The sequence below is a fragment of the Dendrobates tinctorius genome, unplaced genomic scaffold (genome assembly GCF_039654945.1).
Source record: "Dendrobates tinctorius isolate UK_male_01 unplaced genomic scaffold, ASM3965494v1 ptg000241l, whole genome shotgun sequence".
Lineage (NCBI taxonomy): Eukaryota > Metazoa > Chordata > Amphibia > Anura > Dendrobatidae > Dendrobates > Dendrobates tinctorius.
Genome location: NW_027361908.1, coordinates 5,924,850 through 5,942,432, shown reverse-complemented (window position 1 = coordinate 5,942,432; position 17,583 = coordinate 5,924,850). Strand labels below are relative to the sequence as shown.

Genomic DNA, 17,583 nt, shown 5'->3' with positions numbered 1-17,583 from the left:
GTTGGCTCAGTGGTCTGAGGTGGTCTCCAACTTCTTGACAGGAGATGCACAAAAGGCCTACCTGGACCTCAGTCGGGATGATGCCCTGGACTATGGGAAGCTGAAACGTGAGATCCTTGCTCGACTGGGGGTTAATACAAATGTGCGGGCCCAACGGGTGTTCCAGTGGTCTTTTTCTGAGACTCGCCCAGCGTGGTCTCAAGCTTATGCCTTACTGCAACTGGTAAAAAAAGGCTACAGCGTGAGACTTTAACCCGGATCCAGATGGTAGAGAGGGTGGTGGTCGACCGACTGGTGAGGGCCCTGCCAGCCGATATACAGCGTTGGGTGGGGCAAGGGGACCCGGGCACTCTGGACTAGGTGGTAGGACTGGTGGAGCGGTATACAGCCACTGAAGACTTTATACAGGACACTGCCCCACTTCGGATGTCACGTAAGGCCCCATCAGCTCAGGAGCCTGGGAAAAATCCACAACCCTCCACCAAGGCCCATACGGATCGTGCCCGAACTGAGGGGATATCTCGGAAGGAGAGTGTCAACCACCCCGTGTCCCCTAACGTGGCCCCAAGGTTCCCTCGTGCCCCAGTTCTTAAGTGCTGGCGATGCCAAGAGCTTGGACACGTGGTTGCTGTCTCCTAACGACCGAACCCATGGACTGCGGGTATACCCGCCGGGTATCTATGTATGCCCAGCCAGTTAATGGGTACCAGACGGACGATCTCTTGGACTCGGGGAGTTTGGTAACTATGGTGCATGGGTCCCTGGTAGCTGGGGACAGTCCTGATGGGTGTAAGGTGGGGGTGGTGTGCATACATGGGGACCATCGAGAGTACCCGACCACGGAGGTCACGTTCTCCACCCCGTGTGGGGAAGTAAAACATGTGGTGGGAATAGTAAAGACTCTTCCATATGGAACTGTGGAAGAGACTTGCCCCTGTTTTGGTCCCTATGGGAGACCAGAGTTAACCCTCTCAGGGACAATGGTATTCTGTGCGCTGAACCTGAAGACGCCGAGTCAGGGATACCTGCCATAGGGGTCGCCAACCTAGGGACAGGATGTAACCCTGATAGGTTTCCCTTAGAGGTATTGGCAGGAGAGGTCAAGGAGACCCCACACATCCCTGAATTAGAGTTGTCCTTTGGTAAATTCGGGACAGTTCACCTTAGGATCCCACTTTGGCAAGGTTACGGGAAAGAGTAATTGAGATAAATGGGGTGGCTCAGCAACCGGGTGCGGAGATGGAGTTCCCACGGATGGTAATCAACCAGGAGCTACTGTACAGGGTGGCTAAAATCAGAGGTGAGGTGGTAGAACAGCTGGTAGTGCCCCAGCCCTACCGCCGGGTGGTGCTCGACATGGCTCACACTCACATGCTGGGAGGACATTTGGGAGCCAAAAAGACTCAGGAGCGCATACTGCAGCAGTACTTCTGGCCAGGGGTCTACACTGAGGCCCAAAGGTATTGTGAGACTTATCCGGAGTGCCAACTGACCTCACCCACCACGAACTACCGGAGCCCATTTGTGCCTCTGCCCATTATAGAGGTACCTTTTGAGCGGATTGCGATGGATTTCGTAGGGCCGGTAGTAAAATCCGCCCGGGGTCACCAACACATATTGGTAGTCAGAGACTACGCTATCCGGTATCCGGAGGCAATACCACTCCGCCACATCTCGGCTAAATTAATAGCCAGGGAACTGTTTGCCATGTTTTGTCGCCTTGGGCTACCCAAGGAGATCTTGACAGATCAGGGAACCCCTTTTATGTCTAAGTTGACCAAGGAGATGTGCAAGTTGCTCCAAATTAAACAGCTACGTACATCGGTGTATCATCCACAAACCGACGGGTTGGTGGAGAGGTTTAATAAGACCCTCAAAGCCATGATAAAAAAGTGGTCGCCAAGGTTGGAAGGGATTGGGACGTTACTGCCGTATCTCATGTTCGCCATCCGCGAGGTACCACAGGCGTCCACGGGGTTCTCCCCATTTGAGCTACTGTATGGCAGGCATCCGAGGGGACTGCTGGATGTAGCCAAAGAATCATAGAATCATAGAATCATAGAATTGTAGAGTTGGAAGGGACCTCCTGGGCCATCTGGTCCAACCCCCTGCTCAAAGCAGGATTCGCTAAATCATCCCAGTCAGATGTCTGTCCAGCCTCTGTTTGAAGACTTCCATTGAAGGAGAACTCACCACTTCTCGTGGCAGCCTGTTCCACTCATTGATCACTCTAACTGTCAAAAAGTTTTTTCTAATATCTAATCTGTGTCTCCTCCCATTCAGTTTCATCCCATTGCTTCTAGTCTTTCCTTGTGCAAATGAGAATAAAGTTGATCCTTCTACAATGTGACAGCCCTTTAGATATTTGTAGACAGCTATTAAGTCTCCTCTCAGTCTTCTCTTTTGCAAACTAAACATTCCCAAATCCTGCAACCTTTCCTCATAAGACAGGGTTTGCAGACCGGTCACCATTCTGGTCGCTCTTTTCTGAACTTGCTCCAGTTTGTTGATGTCTTTTTTAAAATGTGGTGCCCAAAATTGGACACAATATTCCAGATGAGGTCTGACCAAAGAGGAGTAGAGGGAAATAATGACTTCACGTGATCTAGACTGTATGCTTCTGTTAATACATCCTAGAATTGCATTTGCCTTTTTTGCTGCTGCATCACACTGTTGACTCATATTCAGTCTGTGATCTATTAGTATACCCAAGTCTTTTTCACATGTGCTGTCACTTAGCCCTATTCCTCCCATTCTATATATGCTTTTTCCATTTTTATTGCCCAGATGTAGTACTTTGCATTTCTCCCTGTTAAAAACCATTCTGTTAGTTGCTGCCCACTTCTCCAGTTTATTTAAATCTTTTTGAATCCTCTCTCTCTCTTCTCTAGTATTAGCTATCCCTCCTAGCTTTGTGTCATCAGCAAATTTAATCAGTTTACCCTCAATTCCTTCATCTAAATCGTTGATAAAGATGTTGAACAATACAGGGCCCAGGACAGAGCCCTGTGGTACCCCACTTGAGACATTCTTCCAACTGGATGTGCAGCCATTTACGACCACTCTTTGGGTCCGATCACTAAGCCAGTTATGAATCCACCTAACAGTTGCCTTGTCCATTCCATACTTAATCATTTTTTCAATAAGGATTGTATGAGAGACTTTGTCAAATGCTTTGCTGAAGTCAAGATATACTATATCTACAGCATTTCCTTGATCCACCCAATCAGTGATACCGTCATAGAAGGAAATTAAGTTAGTCTGACATGACTTATTAGTTACAAACCCATGCTGACTCTGTTTAATCACTTCATTCTTATCCAGGTATTGACATACATGTTGTTTAATAATTTGTTCAAAGATCTTTCCTGGTATAGAAGTCAGACTCACCGGCCTATAGTTACCTGGGTCCACCTTCTTCCCCTTTTTGAAGATAGGAACAACATTTGCTCTTCTCCAGTCTTCTGGCACTTCTCCTGTTCTCCAAGAATTTTCAAAGATTATAGAGAGGGGTTCAAAAATTTCTTCTGCTATCTCCTTCAGTACTCTGGGGTGTAATTCATCTGGACCTGGAGACTTGAATTCATTTAGGCTAGCTAAGTGTTTCCTCACTATCTTTCTGTTTATAGATATCCTGGATTCTTCTATTCCCTTAATAGGACAGTGAATAACAGTTGATGTTACATTTACTTTCTGAGAGAAAACAGATGCAAAATAGGAATTTAAAAGTTCAGCCTTCTCAACATCCTGTCTTACCATTTCATCATTTTCATCCTGTAAAAATCCTATAGCATCTTTGACTTTTCTTTTACTTTTGACATATCCCCAAAATCCTTTATTATTGCTTTTGACATCTCTTGCAAGCCTCAATTCATTTTCAGCTTTAGCTAATCTGATTTGTGCCCTGCAGGTTCTGCAGACAGCATTATATTCTTCTTTAGATATGCCTCCCTCTTTCCATTTTATAAACATTTTTTTCTTCCTTTTTAGCATGTGCTTAAGTTCTGTGTTCATCCATCCTGGTTTCCTTAACTGCTTCCTATTCTTCCCTCTTTTCGGAATTGTTAACAACTGTGCTTTGAGAATTTCATTTTTCAAGATTTCCCATCCTTCCTGGACATTTTTGTCTTTAAGGATATCCAGCCATTGGATCCCTCCAATTCTCTTTCTGAATCCCTTAAAATCTGCCTTTCTGAAATCTAACCTTGACGTCTGAGTCTTCACAGGTCTTCCGCCTCTAGTTATCCAAAATTCTAAAATAGCATGGTCGCTACCTCCTAGGGTCCCAGCCACTTTTACCTCCTCAACCATTTCCTCCCTGTTTATAAGGATTAGATCCAAGGTAGCAGTTCCCCTTGTTTTCTCCCTTACCTTTTGGAAGATAAAGTTGTCAGCAAGAGAGGATAAGAATTTCCTTGACCTGTTAGTTTTGCCTGAGAGAGATTCCCAACAAATGTCTGGATAGTTGAAATCTCCCATGACAACTATGTCATATTTTTTGGAGAACTTGGCCATTTGATGCATAAAGAGTTCATCCATATCTTCAGCTTGCACAGGCGGCCTGTAGTAAATGCCTACAATGGTGTCCTTTCCATTGTTCTGTCCTTGTATTCTTACCCAAACAGTTTCCACAGAACTCCCAGTCTCTGAAGCTTCAATCTCTGTGCAGATATACGCGTTTCTAACATACAATGCGACACCCCCTCCTCGTTTATCAAGTCTGTTTCTTGCAAATAAGTTGTATCCTTCTAGTCTTGTATTCCAATCATGTGTATTGTCCCACCAAGTTTCAGTGATTCCAATGACATCATATTTCTTTTCCTGTGTTAGTAGTTCCAATTCTCCTTGTTTGTTGCCCATGCTTTGTGCATTAGTATAGAAACATTTTAGTTTGTGATTGGTTTCTCTTTCTCCAATATTTTTATTAATTAGATTCTTTCGTCTTTGTTCTTCCTTTCCACTTCTAATAGCAGAGTTCTCAATAGCATTTGTCAGGTGTATGGCTTTTTCTGGTCTTTTGCTTCCCTTCCCATGTTGTTCTAGTTTAAAGCTCTCCTTACAAGTGTAGCAAGGCGACTTCCAAATACATGCTTTCCAGTCTTCGTAAGGTGCACCCCATCTCTAGCAAGTAGTCCATCGTATAAGTAGTTCACTCCGTGATCCAGAAATCCAAATCGTTGCTGACGGCACCATCGACATAGCCAGTTGTTCACCTGCAGAATCTTATTCCACCTCCTTGTTCCATGGCCATCCACTGGGAGGATGGAAGAGAAGACCACCTGCGCTCCCAGTTCTTTCACTGTGGGAACAGGAGCCCACTCCCCATAAGAGTGTCATCGAGTATGTGGCAAAAATGCAGGATCGGATTGTGGTCGTGCGGCCCATAGTAAAGGAGTTTCTGCTGGATACCCAAGCCACTCAGAGCCATACGTATAATAAAAGGGCCACGGTCAGGACCTTTAAAGAAGGGGACTGGGTGTTGGTATTAGTACCCACCCCAGAGAGTAAACTCATGGCCAAGTGGCAAGGGCCTTATGAGATACGGGGGAAAGTGGGGGAAGTGAACTATAAAGTTTACCAACCCGGAAAAAGGAAACCCGAGCAGCTGTACCATGTAAACCTGCGAAAGGCCTGGAAGGACCGGGAATGTTTGGTCACGGAGGCGACTCTGGTTGTACCAACAGAGGGCCCTCTGGCACTGGCCAAGGACACAGTCGGGGACAGGTTAAAATAAATGACTCTCATCAAACAGCAGCGGCGGGAGGCTCGGGCCCTCGTGCAGAGGAATACGGATGAATTCTCACTGCCAGGCCAGAACTTGGTGATACGACATTATCACTGAGCCCCAGGTAAGGGTGCGGATGATACCGTACCGATTACCAAGCCATCGCAGCCGAGGTGAAGCAAATGCTCCAGTTGGGAGTCATTGAGGAGACCCGAAGTGAGTGGGTCAGCCCCATTGTCCTGATACCGAACCCGATGGGTCTTTACGCTTCTGTAATAACTTCAGGGGGTTAAATGAAGTGTCAAAATTTGACCTCTATCCCATGCCACGGGTGGACGAGCTAATTGAGAGATTAGGGAAGGCCCAGTACTTCACCACGCTGGACCTTACAAAAGGCTACTGGCAGGTCCCCTTAACTGAGTCTGCAAAAAAAAGACCACTTTTATAACACCAGAGGGCCTCTATCAATATGTCGCTTGCCTTTTGGGTTACATGGGACTCCGGCCACGTTCCAGAGGCTGATGGACAATATGTTGGTGCCTCACCGGGGTTACGCGTTGGCCTATTTGGATGATAGTCATTTTTAGTACCGACTGGGATACTCATCTGTCCCAGGTACAAGCAGTGCTGGAGTCTCTTAGATTCACGGGGTTAACAGCCAACCCAAAAAAGTGCGCAATAGGTCTCACTGAGGCCCAGTACTTAGGATACGTGTTTGACCGAGGGGTTATCAAACTCCAAGTTAACAAAATTGAGGCCATTCAAAACTGGCCCATGCCCTTAAGTACCAAACAAGTGAGGGCTTTCCTTGGCATCATTGGGTACTACCGCCGGTTTATACCCAATTTTGCTGGGAAATCAGCACCCCTAACGGATCTGCTAAAGGGGAAGAAGACGGTGATGGTCCGGTGGAATCCTCAAGAGGAGGAAGCGTTCCACTCTCTGAAGTCGGCGTCGTGTGGACAGCCAGTCCTCGTCAGCCCAAACTTCAAGAAATCCTTTATTGTCCAAACTGATGCCTCAGAGGTAGGCTTAGGAGCGGTTTTGTCGCAAGAGTTGAACGGGGATGAGCATCCAGTCACCTATTTGAGCCGGAAGCTGACCCAGGCAGAGAAAAATTATAGCGTAGTTGTGACATCGGCGGCCGTGCCCGCCGGTGCCCCATCAGCGGCGGGACCCACCGCAGCATCCTCTCACCTGCGCGCCTCCGTCCGCGCGCGTGCCCGCCCTGTCTTCCATCCTGCTGTGGCCACATGCGCCGGCCTTAGGTCACGGGCACGCGTCCGCCTGTCCTCTTCCTCTGGCAGTGGGCGTCGCTGAAGGGCAGGGCCTGGGACGCACTTCCTGGCGCTAAGGTACTTCAGGCGTCCTCTCTATGAGGAGGGTGCCTGGTGATTGTGTGGATCCTCCGCACTGTTCTGGCCCGTATTCTTCCTGTCTAGTGCTATTACCTAGTGTTCGTTTTCTGTCCCTGTTCCGATGCTGTTGCCGTCCTCCCTGTCTGCCCCCGTTCCTCCTGTCCGTTCCCACTCTGTCTCTCTGCCTACCTTCTGGTTGTCGCCTCCCCTGGTCCATCTCCTGCCTTCCTGGTTCCTCTGTCATATTCTCGTCAATATATATATATATATATATATATATATATTTCCCCCAGGGGTTTCCTCGTCTGCTCTTCTCGTCTCCTGTGCCTCTCCCTGTAGCCCCTATGGGCATCTGTGCTGGGTTCTTTCCTCGCCTGATTTGTTCGGCTAGGTACCCTAGTCTCTCCCTGCTTTTCCTGTCTGCCTCTTGCCTTACTTGTCCTGTGAGCCGTCCCTCTTGGTACCGGCTGTCGCGCTTCTGACCTCTGTGGTCCTGCCCCTAACGATCCCTGTACAGGGGTTCGTCATCACCTGGTGCGCTCGGCCCAGGGGCTCCAGTTCTGCGACCCAGAGGGTCCACTCTCGGACGTAATCCACTCCTGAGTGTCACAGTATCACCAAGCCTTGGACCCCGCCGGTGCCGCGGTCGCTACGCAGAAGGAACTGCTTTTCTTACGAGAAAATCAGACCTGGATTATGTCCTTCATGAAATCCATGGACACCCGGCTTTCCGCTCTGCAGACCTCTGACCCTGGGCAGGCTCCTCTCTTAGCCAGTCTTCATCAGGAACTCGCGCAGAACGATGCTCAGTCCCACATCCTGGGATACATGGCGTCCGTGGACGATCGACTGCTTGCTTTGCAGTCCTCTGCGGCCGCCTCAACCCTACCTCGGGACGCAGTTTCTTCCCCGCCTCCCCGTCTGGGAAAGCCTCCCAGGAATAGCGGGGATCCTAAGCTATGTCGGGGTTTTCTAAATCAGTGCAGATTGCACTTTGAGCTTGTGCCCCAGCAGTACCCCACTGATCGCGCCGAGGTGGCGTTCATAGTGTCCTATCTCGAGGGCAAGGCTCTGGCCTGGGTGAACCCTTTGTGGGAGAGGGATGACCCTGTAGTTTCTAGTATCCAGAATTTTCTGGAGGTATTCCGTAAAGTGTTTGATGAACCTGGTCGCTTAGCATCCACTACTGAGGCTCTTTTTAACCTCCGCCAGGGTTCCCCTACGGTAGGTCAATACGCCATCCGCTTTCAGACACTGTCTACAGAGCTGGGATGGAATACTGAGGCTCTTGTGGGTGCTTCCTGGAGAGGCCTCTCAAGTAAAATCAAGGACGAGCTTGCCGGGCGAGACACTCCCACCACCCTGGAAGATCTCATCCCTCTGGCAACTCGTATAGATCTGCGGTTTTTGGAGCGCGCTCGAGAGTCGGCAAGGGAGAAAAGGCCCTTTAGGCTGTATCAAGCTCCTATTCTGCGTTCCTCTGTACCTCCTATTAGCTCCGCTCCCGAGCCCATGCAGATAGATCGTATCAGGCTGATGATCGCATTCTGTCCATGAATGACTGATGGCAGCTGATGGTTCTGGTTCCGATGGATTAGCTCTTTAATCTGAGGAGGATGAATCATACATTGGAAGACCTACTTTGGATATATTAATCCCCTAACCCGTTTGTGTGATTCTAGAGCTTTGGTTATATGTATAGTGTGACTTTTATTATATATGTAATGTTAACATTGCTCAATGGATAATTGTCTATTTGCCTTGTGGATGATCTTTTCATCCAAAGTTTTTTCAGGAAGGTTGAAGTTAATTACTCATACCAGATGCAATGGGCGTTGTGCTTTTTCTTTTCTTTTGTTAGGTACCATTTGGGAGTGACATTCAACTTTCCATATTATGTAGGTGGTGTTTACACACATTTTGTAACATCTCTGTTTCAGAGATTTAGGTAGTAATGGGACGGATTTTTGTATTTTTAGTCACCTCCCTTCTTGTGCCCCTCCCTCTCCCCTTGTCTTTCCCCTCCTCCCCCTTTTTTTCCCTTTTCTCCCTTTTTCCCTTTTTGTTTCTTTTTCTTTTTTTGGTTCTCCTGTTCCCTTCCTTTTCTCCTTTACCTCTGTTTCCTTGCATCGCCTCTTACATTCTACATCTTATTATTCGTTTATGTGATCTACTAGTAAGGCCACATTTGGCTGTACACCGGTGCCCATCTGTTTGCCAGAAACCAAGATGTCCGCCGCGGGGTGCGCATGCGCGGGCGACTCCACAGTCTCGCGTTGCCCAAGGCCTCCTCATGTGACTGTGCTGGGTATTGACGTCACTGGAGATTTCTCCTGACCAGCGCCATCATTGGAGGGCCGGCGGTGACGCATTGCCTGTGCTAGCTCCGCCCCTCATGCGCCGCATCCTCGCGGCTGATATCGCGCACCTGTAGGCAGGGTATTTAGATGTGGCTAGCACACCTATCCACACTGCCCCCCGAAGAAGCCAGATAGGCGAAACGTGCGTTGGGGCACGTTCCTGGAACTCAGATATTCACCCATATGGGTAAGCACGATATGGCACTTTGATCTGCACCGTCACTTTATTCAGAAGGGAAGGCTTAGCCCCACTGGCAGGCGTCTCCATGCATGTTGGCCACAGTGCTGTCTTACTAGCAGTCTCTTTATTTTGCATTTAGATACATATATATATTTTGGACATTTATGGGATTCAAAGAGACGTGTTACTTGTATACATGGGGAGAGGTCATGATATGGGCATTTTTCTGCCCTCCTTCTTTTTAGGATTTTTTCTCATGGTGCACTTCGTTTGTGCCTAGGCTATGAATTAGTTCTGGGGAATCTGTTTTTGTTTCCCAAACACTGATTACTTAATTTACTATTACTATGATTTTGTGGTTTTATGTGACGTCTAATAAAAGGATTTTTTAATCTAATTCTTTTTGATGCTTATTTACATTGGGCAGCATGCTCTTCCCATGTGTGAATTCTGTCTGAGCAGCGGCGCAGGGAAAGGATGACGAATGGACTCTGTCTGTACTGCGGTGGAGCCAACCACTTCATGTGCACCTGTCCTGAGAAACCTGGAAATGCCTCCACCTAGGTCAGGTAAGAGAGAACCTCCTAGGTGATCATAATTCCTCTCTGCCCCTTACCCTTTCAGCTTTAATTATTGGAGGTCGGGGGCGTCGATCTGTGGAGGCGTATGTGGACGCAGCTGGTAATTTCATTCGCCAAGAAGAGGTTGACAAACTTCAGATCCCGGTGGTCATCCTAAGAAACCCGCGTGCAATTACCTCCGTCGATGGCAAACCTCTACCCGAGCTCATCACCACGGTTACCGCCGAAGTAGACCTTCAAATTGGTGCACTCCACCTCGAGAGAATAGCCTTTTACGTCCTGCCTCAATTGTCCCATGCTGTTCTCCTAGGGTTACCCTGGCTCAGGCTGCATGAGCCAGTTGTCGACTGGCGCTCAGGGGAGATTTTGCGTTGGGGTCACTCCTGCCATGAACGCCGTCTGCGGGCCCTTGTTCGTCCTCGTTCTCTGCCTAGGCCAGTTGATCTCCCGGGCCTTCCTGCGCCATATCGCGCATACGCTGATGTTTTCAGCAAGAAGGAAGCGGATTCTCTCCCGCCGAATCAGTTCTATGACTGCCCTATCGACCTGATCCCCGGAGCCACCCCTCCTAGAGGGAGAATGTATCCTCTCTCTCCAGCAGAGACCACGGCTATGACGGAATACATACAGGAAAACCTGGCCAAAGAGTTTATTCGGAAATCCTCATCCCCTGCAGGCGCAGGTTTTTTCTTTGTTCGGAAAAAAGATGGATCACTGTGACCATGTATTGACTACCGGGGCCTGAACAACATCACCGTTAAGAATCGGTATCCGCTTCCGCTGATTCCAGAACTCTTCGACCGGTTGAGGGGGCCCGGATCTTCACGAAGTTGGATCTGCGGGGAGCCTACAATCTGATCCGGATCCGTGCAGGGGATGAGTAAGACTGCCTTCAATACCCGTGATGGGTATTATGAATATTTAGTCATGCCGTTTGGTCTCTGCAATGCTCCGGCGGTGTTTCAGGAATTTGTTAACCAGGTGTTCCGGGATCTACTCTATTCCTGCGTGGTGGTGTACTTAGATGATATTCTCATCTTCTCGTCCGATCTGCCCTCTCATCGGAGAAGCGTATGCATGATTCTGCATCGCCTTCGAGAGAATCATCTCTACGCCAAAATTGAAAAATGCCTCTTTGAGCAAACGTCCTTACCCTTCTTGGGATATATCATCACAGATTCCGGGCTGAAGATGGATCCAGAGAAACTCTCTGCGGTACTCAAGTAGCCTTGTCCCATTGGCGTAAAAGCCATCCAGCGTTTCCTCGGATTCACTAACTATTACCGACAATTTGTGCCTCATTTTTCTACAGTCACCAAACCCATCACGGCCCTGACCCGTAAAGGAACTAAGTCAAACAGCTGGTCTCCCGAAGCTGAAGACGCCTTCCTTGCTCTGAAACGTTCTTTTGCATCAGCTCCGATCTTACATCGTCCGATTGCCAGCAGGCCCTTCGTCCTAGAGGTGGATGCCTCCTCCACTGGAGCTGGGGCGGTTCTTTCCCAGCAGGCTTCATCTGGACGTCTGGTGCAATGCGGGTTTTTTTCTAAAACCTTTTCGCCTGCGGAGTGCAATTACTCCATTGGAGATCGGGAATTGCTAGCCATTAAGATGGCCCTGGCGGAGTGGCGATACTTGCTCGAAGGGGCAGTACACCCCTTCACTATCTTCACGGACCACAAGAATTTGGCCTACCTGCAGTCCGCCCAAAGACTCAATTCCAGACAAGCCAGATGGGCCCTGTATTTTTCTCGTTTTGATTTTAAGCTTCACTTCTGACCTGGCAATAAGAACATCAAAGCGGATGCACTTTCCAGGTCTTTGCAGTCGCCGGAGAGAGATGAAGATCCATCGTATATTATCGAGCCTGCTAAAGTTATCACCGTGGCCCATGTGAATTTTTCTGTTCCTCCGCCAGGTAAAACCTTCGTTCCTCAAGACAAGCGTTCAGAGGTGCTGCGCTGGGGGAATTCCTCCAAGGTTGCTGGGCATGTTGGGACTAAGAAGACCCTTTAGCTTCTCTCCCGTTACTACTGGTGGCCCGCCCTTCGCCAAGATGTGATAGACTATGTAGCCTCTTGCACGACCTGTGCTCAGAACAAGGTTTCTAGGACCCTGCCCTCCGGTCTCCTTCTCCCGTTACCGGTTCCAGAAGGTCCTTGGCAGCAAATCGCAATGGATTTCGTGACTGATCTGCCCCGCTCCGCTGGATGTACTACCATCTTAGTCGTAGCAGATCATTTCTCCAAGATGGCCCATTTCATTCCCTTACCCGGACTGCCGTCAGCCCCGAGGTTGGCCGAGATCTTCATCTACCAGATCTTCAGGCTGCATGGCCTTCCTCAGCGGATCGTGTCTGATCGAGGGGTCCAGTTTACCTCTCGGTTCTGGAGGGCTCTCTGTCGGCTTATGGGCACATCTCTCGACTTTTCCTCTGCATATTATCCTCAGTCCAACGGGCAAGTGGAGCGGATTAATCAAGTTTTGACTACCTTCTTACGTCACTTTTCCAACGCCCATCAGGACAATTGGGTCTCTCTTCTACCATGGGCAGAATTTGCGCATAATAATCATCCCAGCGAATCAACCGCCAAGTCGCCATTTTTTGTGGTAACAGGTCAGAATCCTGGTATTCCGCTGCCCTTTTCCACATCATCAGGAGTTCCTGCAGCAGATACTCTCGCCAAGAGTTTTTCGCAAATCTGGAGGGAGACCAGGGAGGCGCTCGTGAATGCCAGTACCCGAATTAAGAAACATGCGGACAAGAGACGGAAGGATCTTCCTCCGTACCATCCTGGTGACAAAGTCTGGCTTTCAACCAAGCATATCCGCCTGAAAGTCCCTTCTTACAAGTTAAGTCCCCGATACATTGGGCCTTTTGAAGTGATTAGACGCATTAATGAGGTGGCTTATAAACTGAGGTTGTCTGCTTTCTCCGAGTCCCTAACGCCTTCCATGTCTCGCTCCTGAAACCTGTGGTTCTTAATCGGTTCCAACCAGCTTCCATTACCCCTCCTTCACCAATTGACTCGGATGACGTCTTTGAAGTAAAAGACATTTTGGCCATGAAAAAAGTCAGGGGAAAAACTTTTTTTCTTATCAATTGGAGGGGTTTTGGTCCTGAGGAGAGGTCCTGGGAGCCTCGAGAATGTCAATGCCCCTCTTATCCTGAAAAAATTTCTGGCCAATCTCAGAAGGGGAGGACGTAAGGAGGGGGGTACTATGACATCGGCATCCATGCCCGCCGATGCCCCATCAGCGGCAGCACCCGCTGCAGCATCCTCTCACCTGCGCGCCTCCGTCCGCGTGCCCTGTCTTCCATCCTGCTGTGGCCACATGCGCCGGTCTTAGGTCGCGGGCGCGCGTCCGCCCATCCTCTTCCTCTGGCAGTGGGCGTCGCTGAAGGGCAGGGCCTGGGACGCACTTCCTGGCGCTAAGGTACTTCAGGTGTCCTCTCTATGAGGAGGGAGCCTGGTGATTGTGTGAATTCTCCGCACTGTTCTGGCCCGTATTCTTCCTGTCTAGTGCTATTACCTAGTGTTCCTTTTCTGTCCCTGTTCCGGTGCTGTTGCCGTCCTCCCTGTCTGCCCCAGTTCCTCCTGTCCGTTCTCCCCGCTCTGTCTCTCTGCCTACCTTCTGGTTGTCGCTTCCCCTGGTCCATCTCCTGCCTTCCTGGTTCCTCTGTCATATTCTCGTCAATATATATATATTTCCAAGAGAAAAAGGTCGCACTCTGCGGGATAATGATGAATGTTTATTGACACTGAATTACATGTCACGTCGGAGATGTGAAGGAGAGTGTGTCAAATGGCTGACTACGGCCGTTTCACGCTACTCGAGCGCTTCCACGTGGACCCGTGGAAGCGCTCGAGTAGCGTGAAACGGCCGTAGTCAGCCATTTGACACACTCTCCTTCACATCTCCGACGTGACATGTAATTCAGTGTCAATAAACATTCATCATTATCCCGCAGAGTGCGACCTTTTTCTCTTGGAAACTACATTCGTCTTGCTACGAGGTCAAGCACCCGGGAGTCCTGGATGTGAGCTCTCCGCCTGCTGCCAGCCACGGACCTTAGCACGGTAACAGCGGTGCCGTCCGCTTTCTTGCATTGACTTCATATATATATTTCCCCCTGGGGTTTCCTCGTCTGCTCTTCTCGTCTCCTGTGCCTCTCCCTGTAGCCCCTACGGGCATCTGGTGGGTTCTTTCCTCGCCTGATTTGTTCAGCTAGGTACCCTAGTCTCTCCCTTTTTTCCTGCCTGCCTCTTGCCTTACTTGTCCTGTGAGCCGTCCCTCTTGGTACAGGCTGTCGCGCTTCTGACCTCTGTGGTCCTGCCCCTAACGATCCCTGTACAGGGGTTGGTCATCACCTGGTGCGCTCGGCCCAGGGGCTCCAGATCCGTGACCCAGAGGGTCCACTCTCGGACGTAATCCACTCCTGAGTGTCACAGTAGTGGAGGAGTGCTTGGCGATTAAATGGGCCTTGGAGTCCCTGCGCTACTATTTGCTCGGGCGTCAGTTTCGGTTGGTAACGGACCATTCAACTCTCGTCTGGATGGGAAATGCAAAAGAGAGGAATGCCCGAGTCACCAGATGGTTCCTGTCCTTACAAAACTTCAGCTTCTCAGTGGAACATCGGGCGGGGAAAGCACAGGGAAATGCGGATGCACTGTCACGGGCCCCCTATATGGTGACAAATGTTCAACCCCACAAGTTTGCCTTGCAAAAAGGAATATATAGCCATACATAGGGAGATGTATAGCTCTCCTTGGAGGTATCATGGACGCTTAATCTGTTTGAAACTAGTGCTGTATAGTCCAGGAGGTAAATGGGTCCATATGAAGCTTGTTTAAATATGGAGGCGGCATACACAGGTGGGACGCGGTATTCCCCCGCTCGTCAGCTGATTTGCAAGGCATCTAAATCAGTATATCTACTCTTATAATAATAGGAGATACCATTTAGATCAACATGATATTCTAAAGTAGATCTCCATAGGAATTCTTACTTGGGTACCGGATTAGTATTTCGCGATAGCAGTCGGACTGAGGAAGGCCGATAATAGGCCGAAACGTTTCCAGGACTGCAATAAATTATAAAATAAATCTAATTTGCAAAGGATTATTCAGTTGAGTGCCAAGTTACTTTATTATTCACTTTGGTCTGGGTAACCTACTTGCGCACCCTGCGGTAGTGCCACGCTATATTTGACCCATTTTTCTTTTGAGTCCTCACTTTTGATTCTTCTATTATTATTACATTATATATTTTGTTGGTTGCACTATGTGTTATTTTTAATAAAATTCATTATTTAATATTAGTGGAGATATGTCTCCATGCTTTCTACAGGATTTATATAGCTTTCTGCAAAGCAGTAATAGGGCAACCATAGAAGTGAATGGAATCTTATATTAATTGAGTCAAATTCAATAACCTTTATGGGAAGCAATCAACCAAATGGAAACAGAAGAGATTTGTGAATGGTCATATTCTGCATTCAATGAGCCTCGATTCAGTTCAACATTTAGGGTATGTACATGCACAAGATGTCTTTAAGGAGCCAGCAGACACTCAGTGCTCTTCTTCTTCAGAGCTGCTCTGTCGACGGGGCATCACTGCTGGTTTCATGCTGACTGACAGTTGGTTTCCCCCAGTTAAGACAGTGGAGAGCTGGCTTTCAATCAGCATATCGGCAGTTACGCTCTATCAAAAGAGCAGAGCGGAAAAAACGCCGCTGCTCTGTTGACATGACATCAGCGGAAGCTGCTGAATGACTGGCAGGAACAGTTTTATGACCACTCTGTACCGGCAGAGATCGGCGCCAGGCATAATAGACAGGTAAGTTGGCAGCTACCTGCCATTTTAGTGCTTAGTCACATTGTATTAAAAAAAATCACAGAAAACCCCTTTAATGATAATCTCTGATATGTTATTCCCAATTTTATACTTGTGCATTTTTAATAATAAAGTCATATGGCAATGTGTCCAGCAAATACCACAACCTATCGAACCAAAACCTGGATTGTAAAATAAGCCGCTTAATATAACATTGCAGTGGTGTAGTCAGAACATTGCCTGGTTTATTTTCTTTGGATACAAATACGTGTCACACAAAGAGTTGTAGCATAGCTCTGACCCGAATGAGCAATGTGTCCTGTCTGATCAATATCGGCTCCCGAGTTCCTCACTTTATTACCGATTGTGCCAACGTGCGGTTGTTTTCCGATGTAATTCCTGCAATGCATCTAAAGAGCAAACGAGAACAGAGAATATTTCTGAAGGCTTATGGTAACAAATCTTTTTAGCAATTTATGATGTGCATGTTCTTCAAATACCATAATAGTGATGTTGCTTTATAGATAATCCTGTGTGAGAAAAGACAGACTGATGTTTATCTTGTCCCTTAGTAAAACTATCGTAAGTACAATTTATGTTTTACAGGGAAATCTAACAAAATAGAAAAACTGTGCTATGTATTTACTATGTTAACTTATAAGAAAAGGTTATTGGAAAAAAATGTTTTTTTTTTATCAATGACAGAAGGATATTGAGGACAAATAGAGATGAGCAAACTCGAACTTAAAATGGTGCTGATACCAGACAGGTAGTGTCTGTTGCTACACGCAGAACACGGACTACTCCCGGAAATCCATTTCTTGAGACAGAGAGAGAGAAAATTTTCCAGCTCAAAAGTTCAGGTCCCATTGTTTTCAATGGGATTTGAGTTCTGGTTCAATTTAGGGAACAGTTCTGGTACCCCAACACAACCTTGAAATAAAATTTGGGTCGGGTACCAGAACCCGAACTTCCACGGGTCTGCTCATCCTTAGTAACAACATAAAAAAGTTCTTACATCCTACTATTCTGTTCATTCTATCTATCCAGTGTCTATAAAAATGAAGGGGAATCATATGCAGTGTCTTCGTGGGAACATGGCCTACAACAGAAAACTAATTAGAGTAGCTAAATGTGGTCATTGTGAAAAACTTAATATAACCCTTTCAGACTGTTTTCCTCTAAAAGGCTTTTACTTATAGGTAGCTACTATCCTGGATAAAATGATGAGAGCTCCCATCATATTGGCAGTACTCCATATGTCTTATGGCACTAATACCCAATCTTTACATTGGTGGTGAACAAAAAAATTTCAAACTAAGGCAAGAAAAATGCAATCATCACTGAGCAAGTACTCTGGTTAAACTCTCCACTTCACTAAAATAACAACACTTTGAACATAAAAGAACATTTCTATACACAATGGTGTTTAAAACTTTGTGAACCCTTCAGAATTTTCCAAGGATAAAGGAAACCAACTCAAACATACAAGTCAAAAACATTAGGCGTCATTTTTTCTTATTGGAGAAAAAGATCCAAT

At 47.7% G+C, this 17,583-nt stretch overlaps 1 protein-coding gene across 5 annotated transcripts in view; it reads right to left on the bottom strand.

The window, feature by feature from the left end:
* Positions 1–17,583, bottom strand: part of CFAP54 (cilia and flagella associated protein 54) — a 703,284-nt gene that overhangs the window by 271,759 nt on the left and 413,942 nt on the right. For 3 of the 5 annotated variants that reach the window (XM_073556932.1, XM_073556933.1, XM_073556936.1), the window contains exon 40: positions 16,345–16,453. In XM_073556932.1, the coding sequence (XP_073413033.1) occupies positions 16,345–16,453 (109 nt within the window). The remainder of the gene's footprint in view (positions 1–16,344; positions 16,454–17,583) is intronic. The other 2 variants (XM_073556934.1, XM_073556935.1) reach the window with 1 other exon arrangement.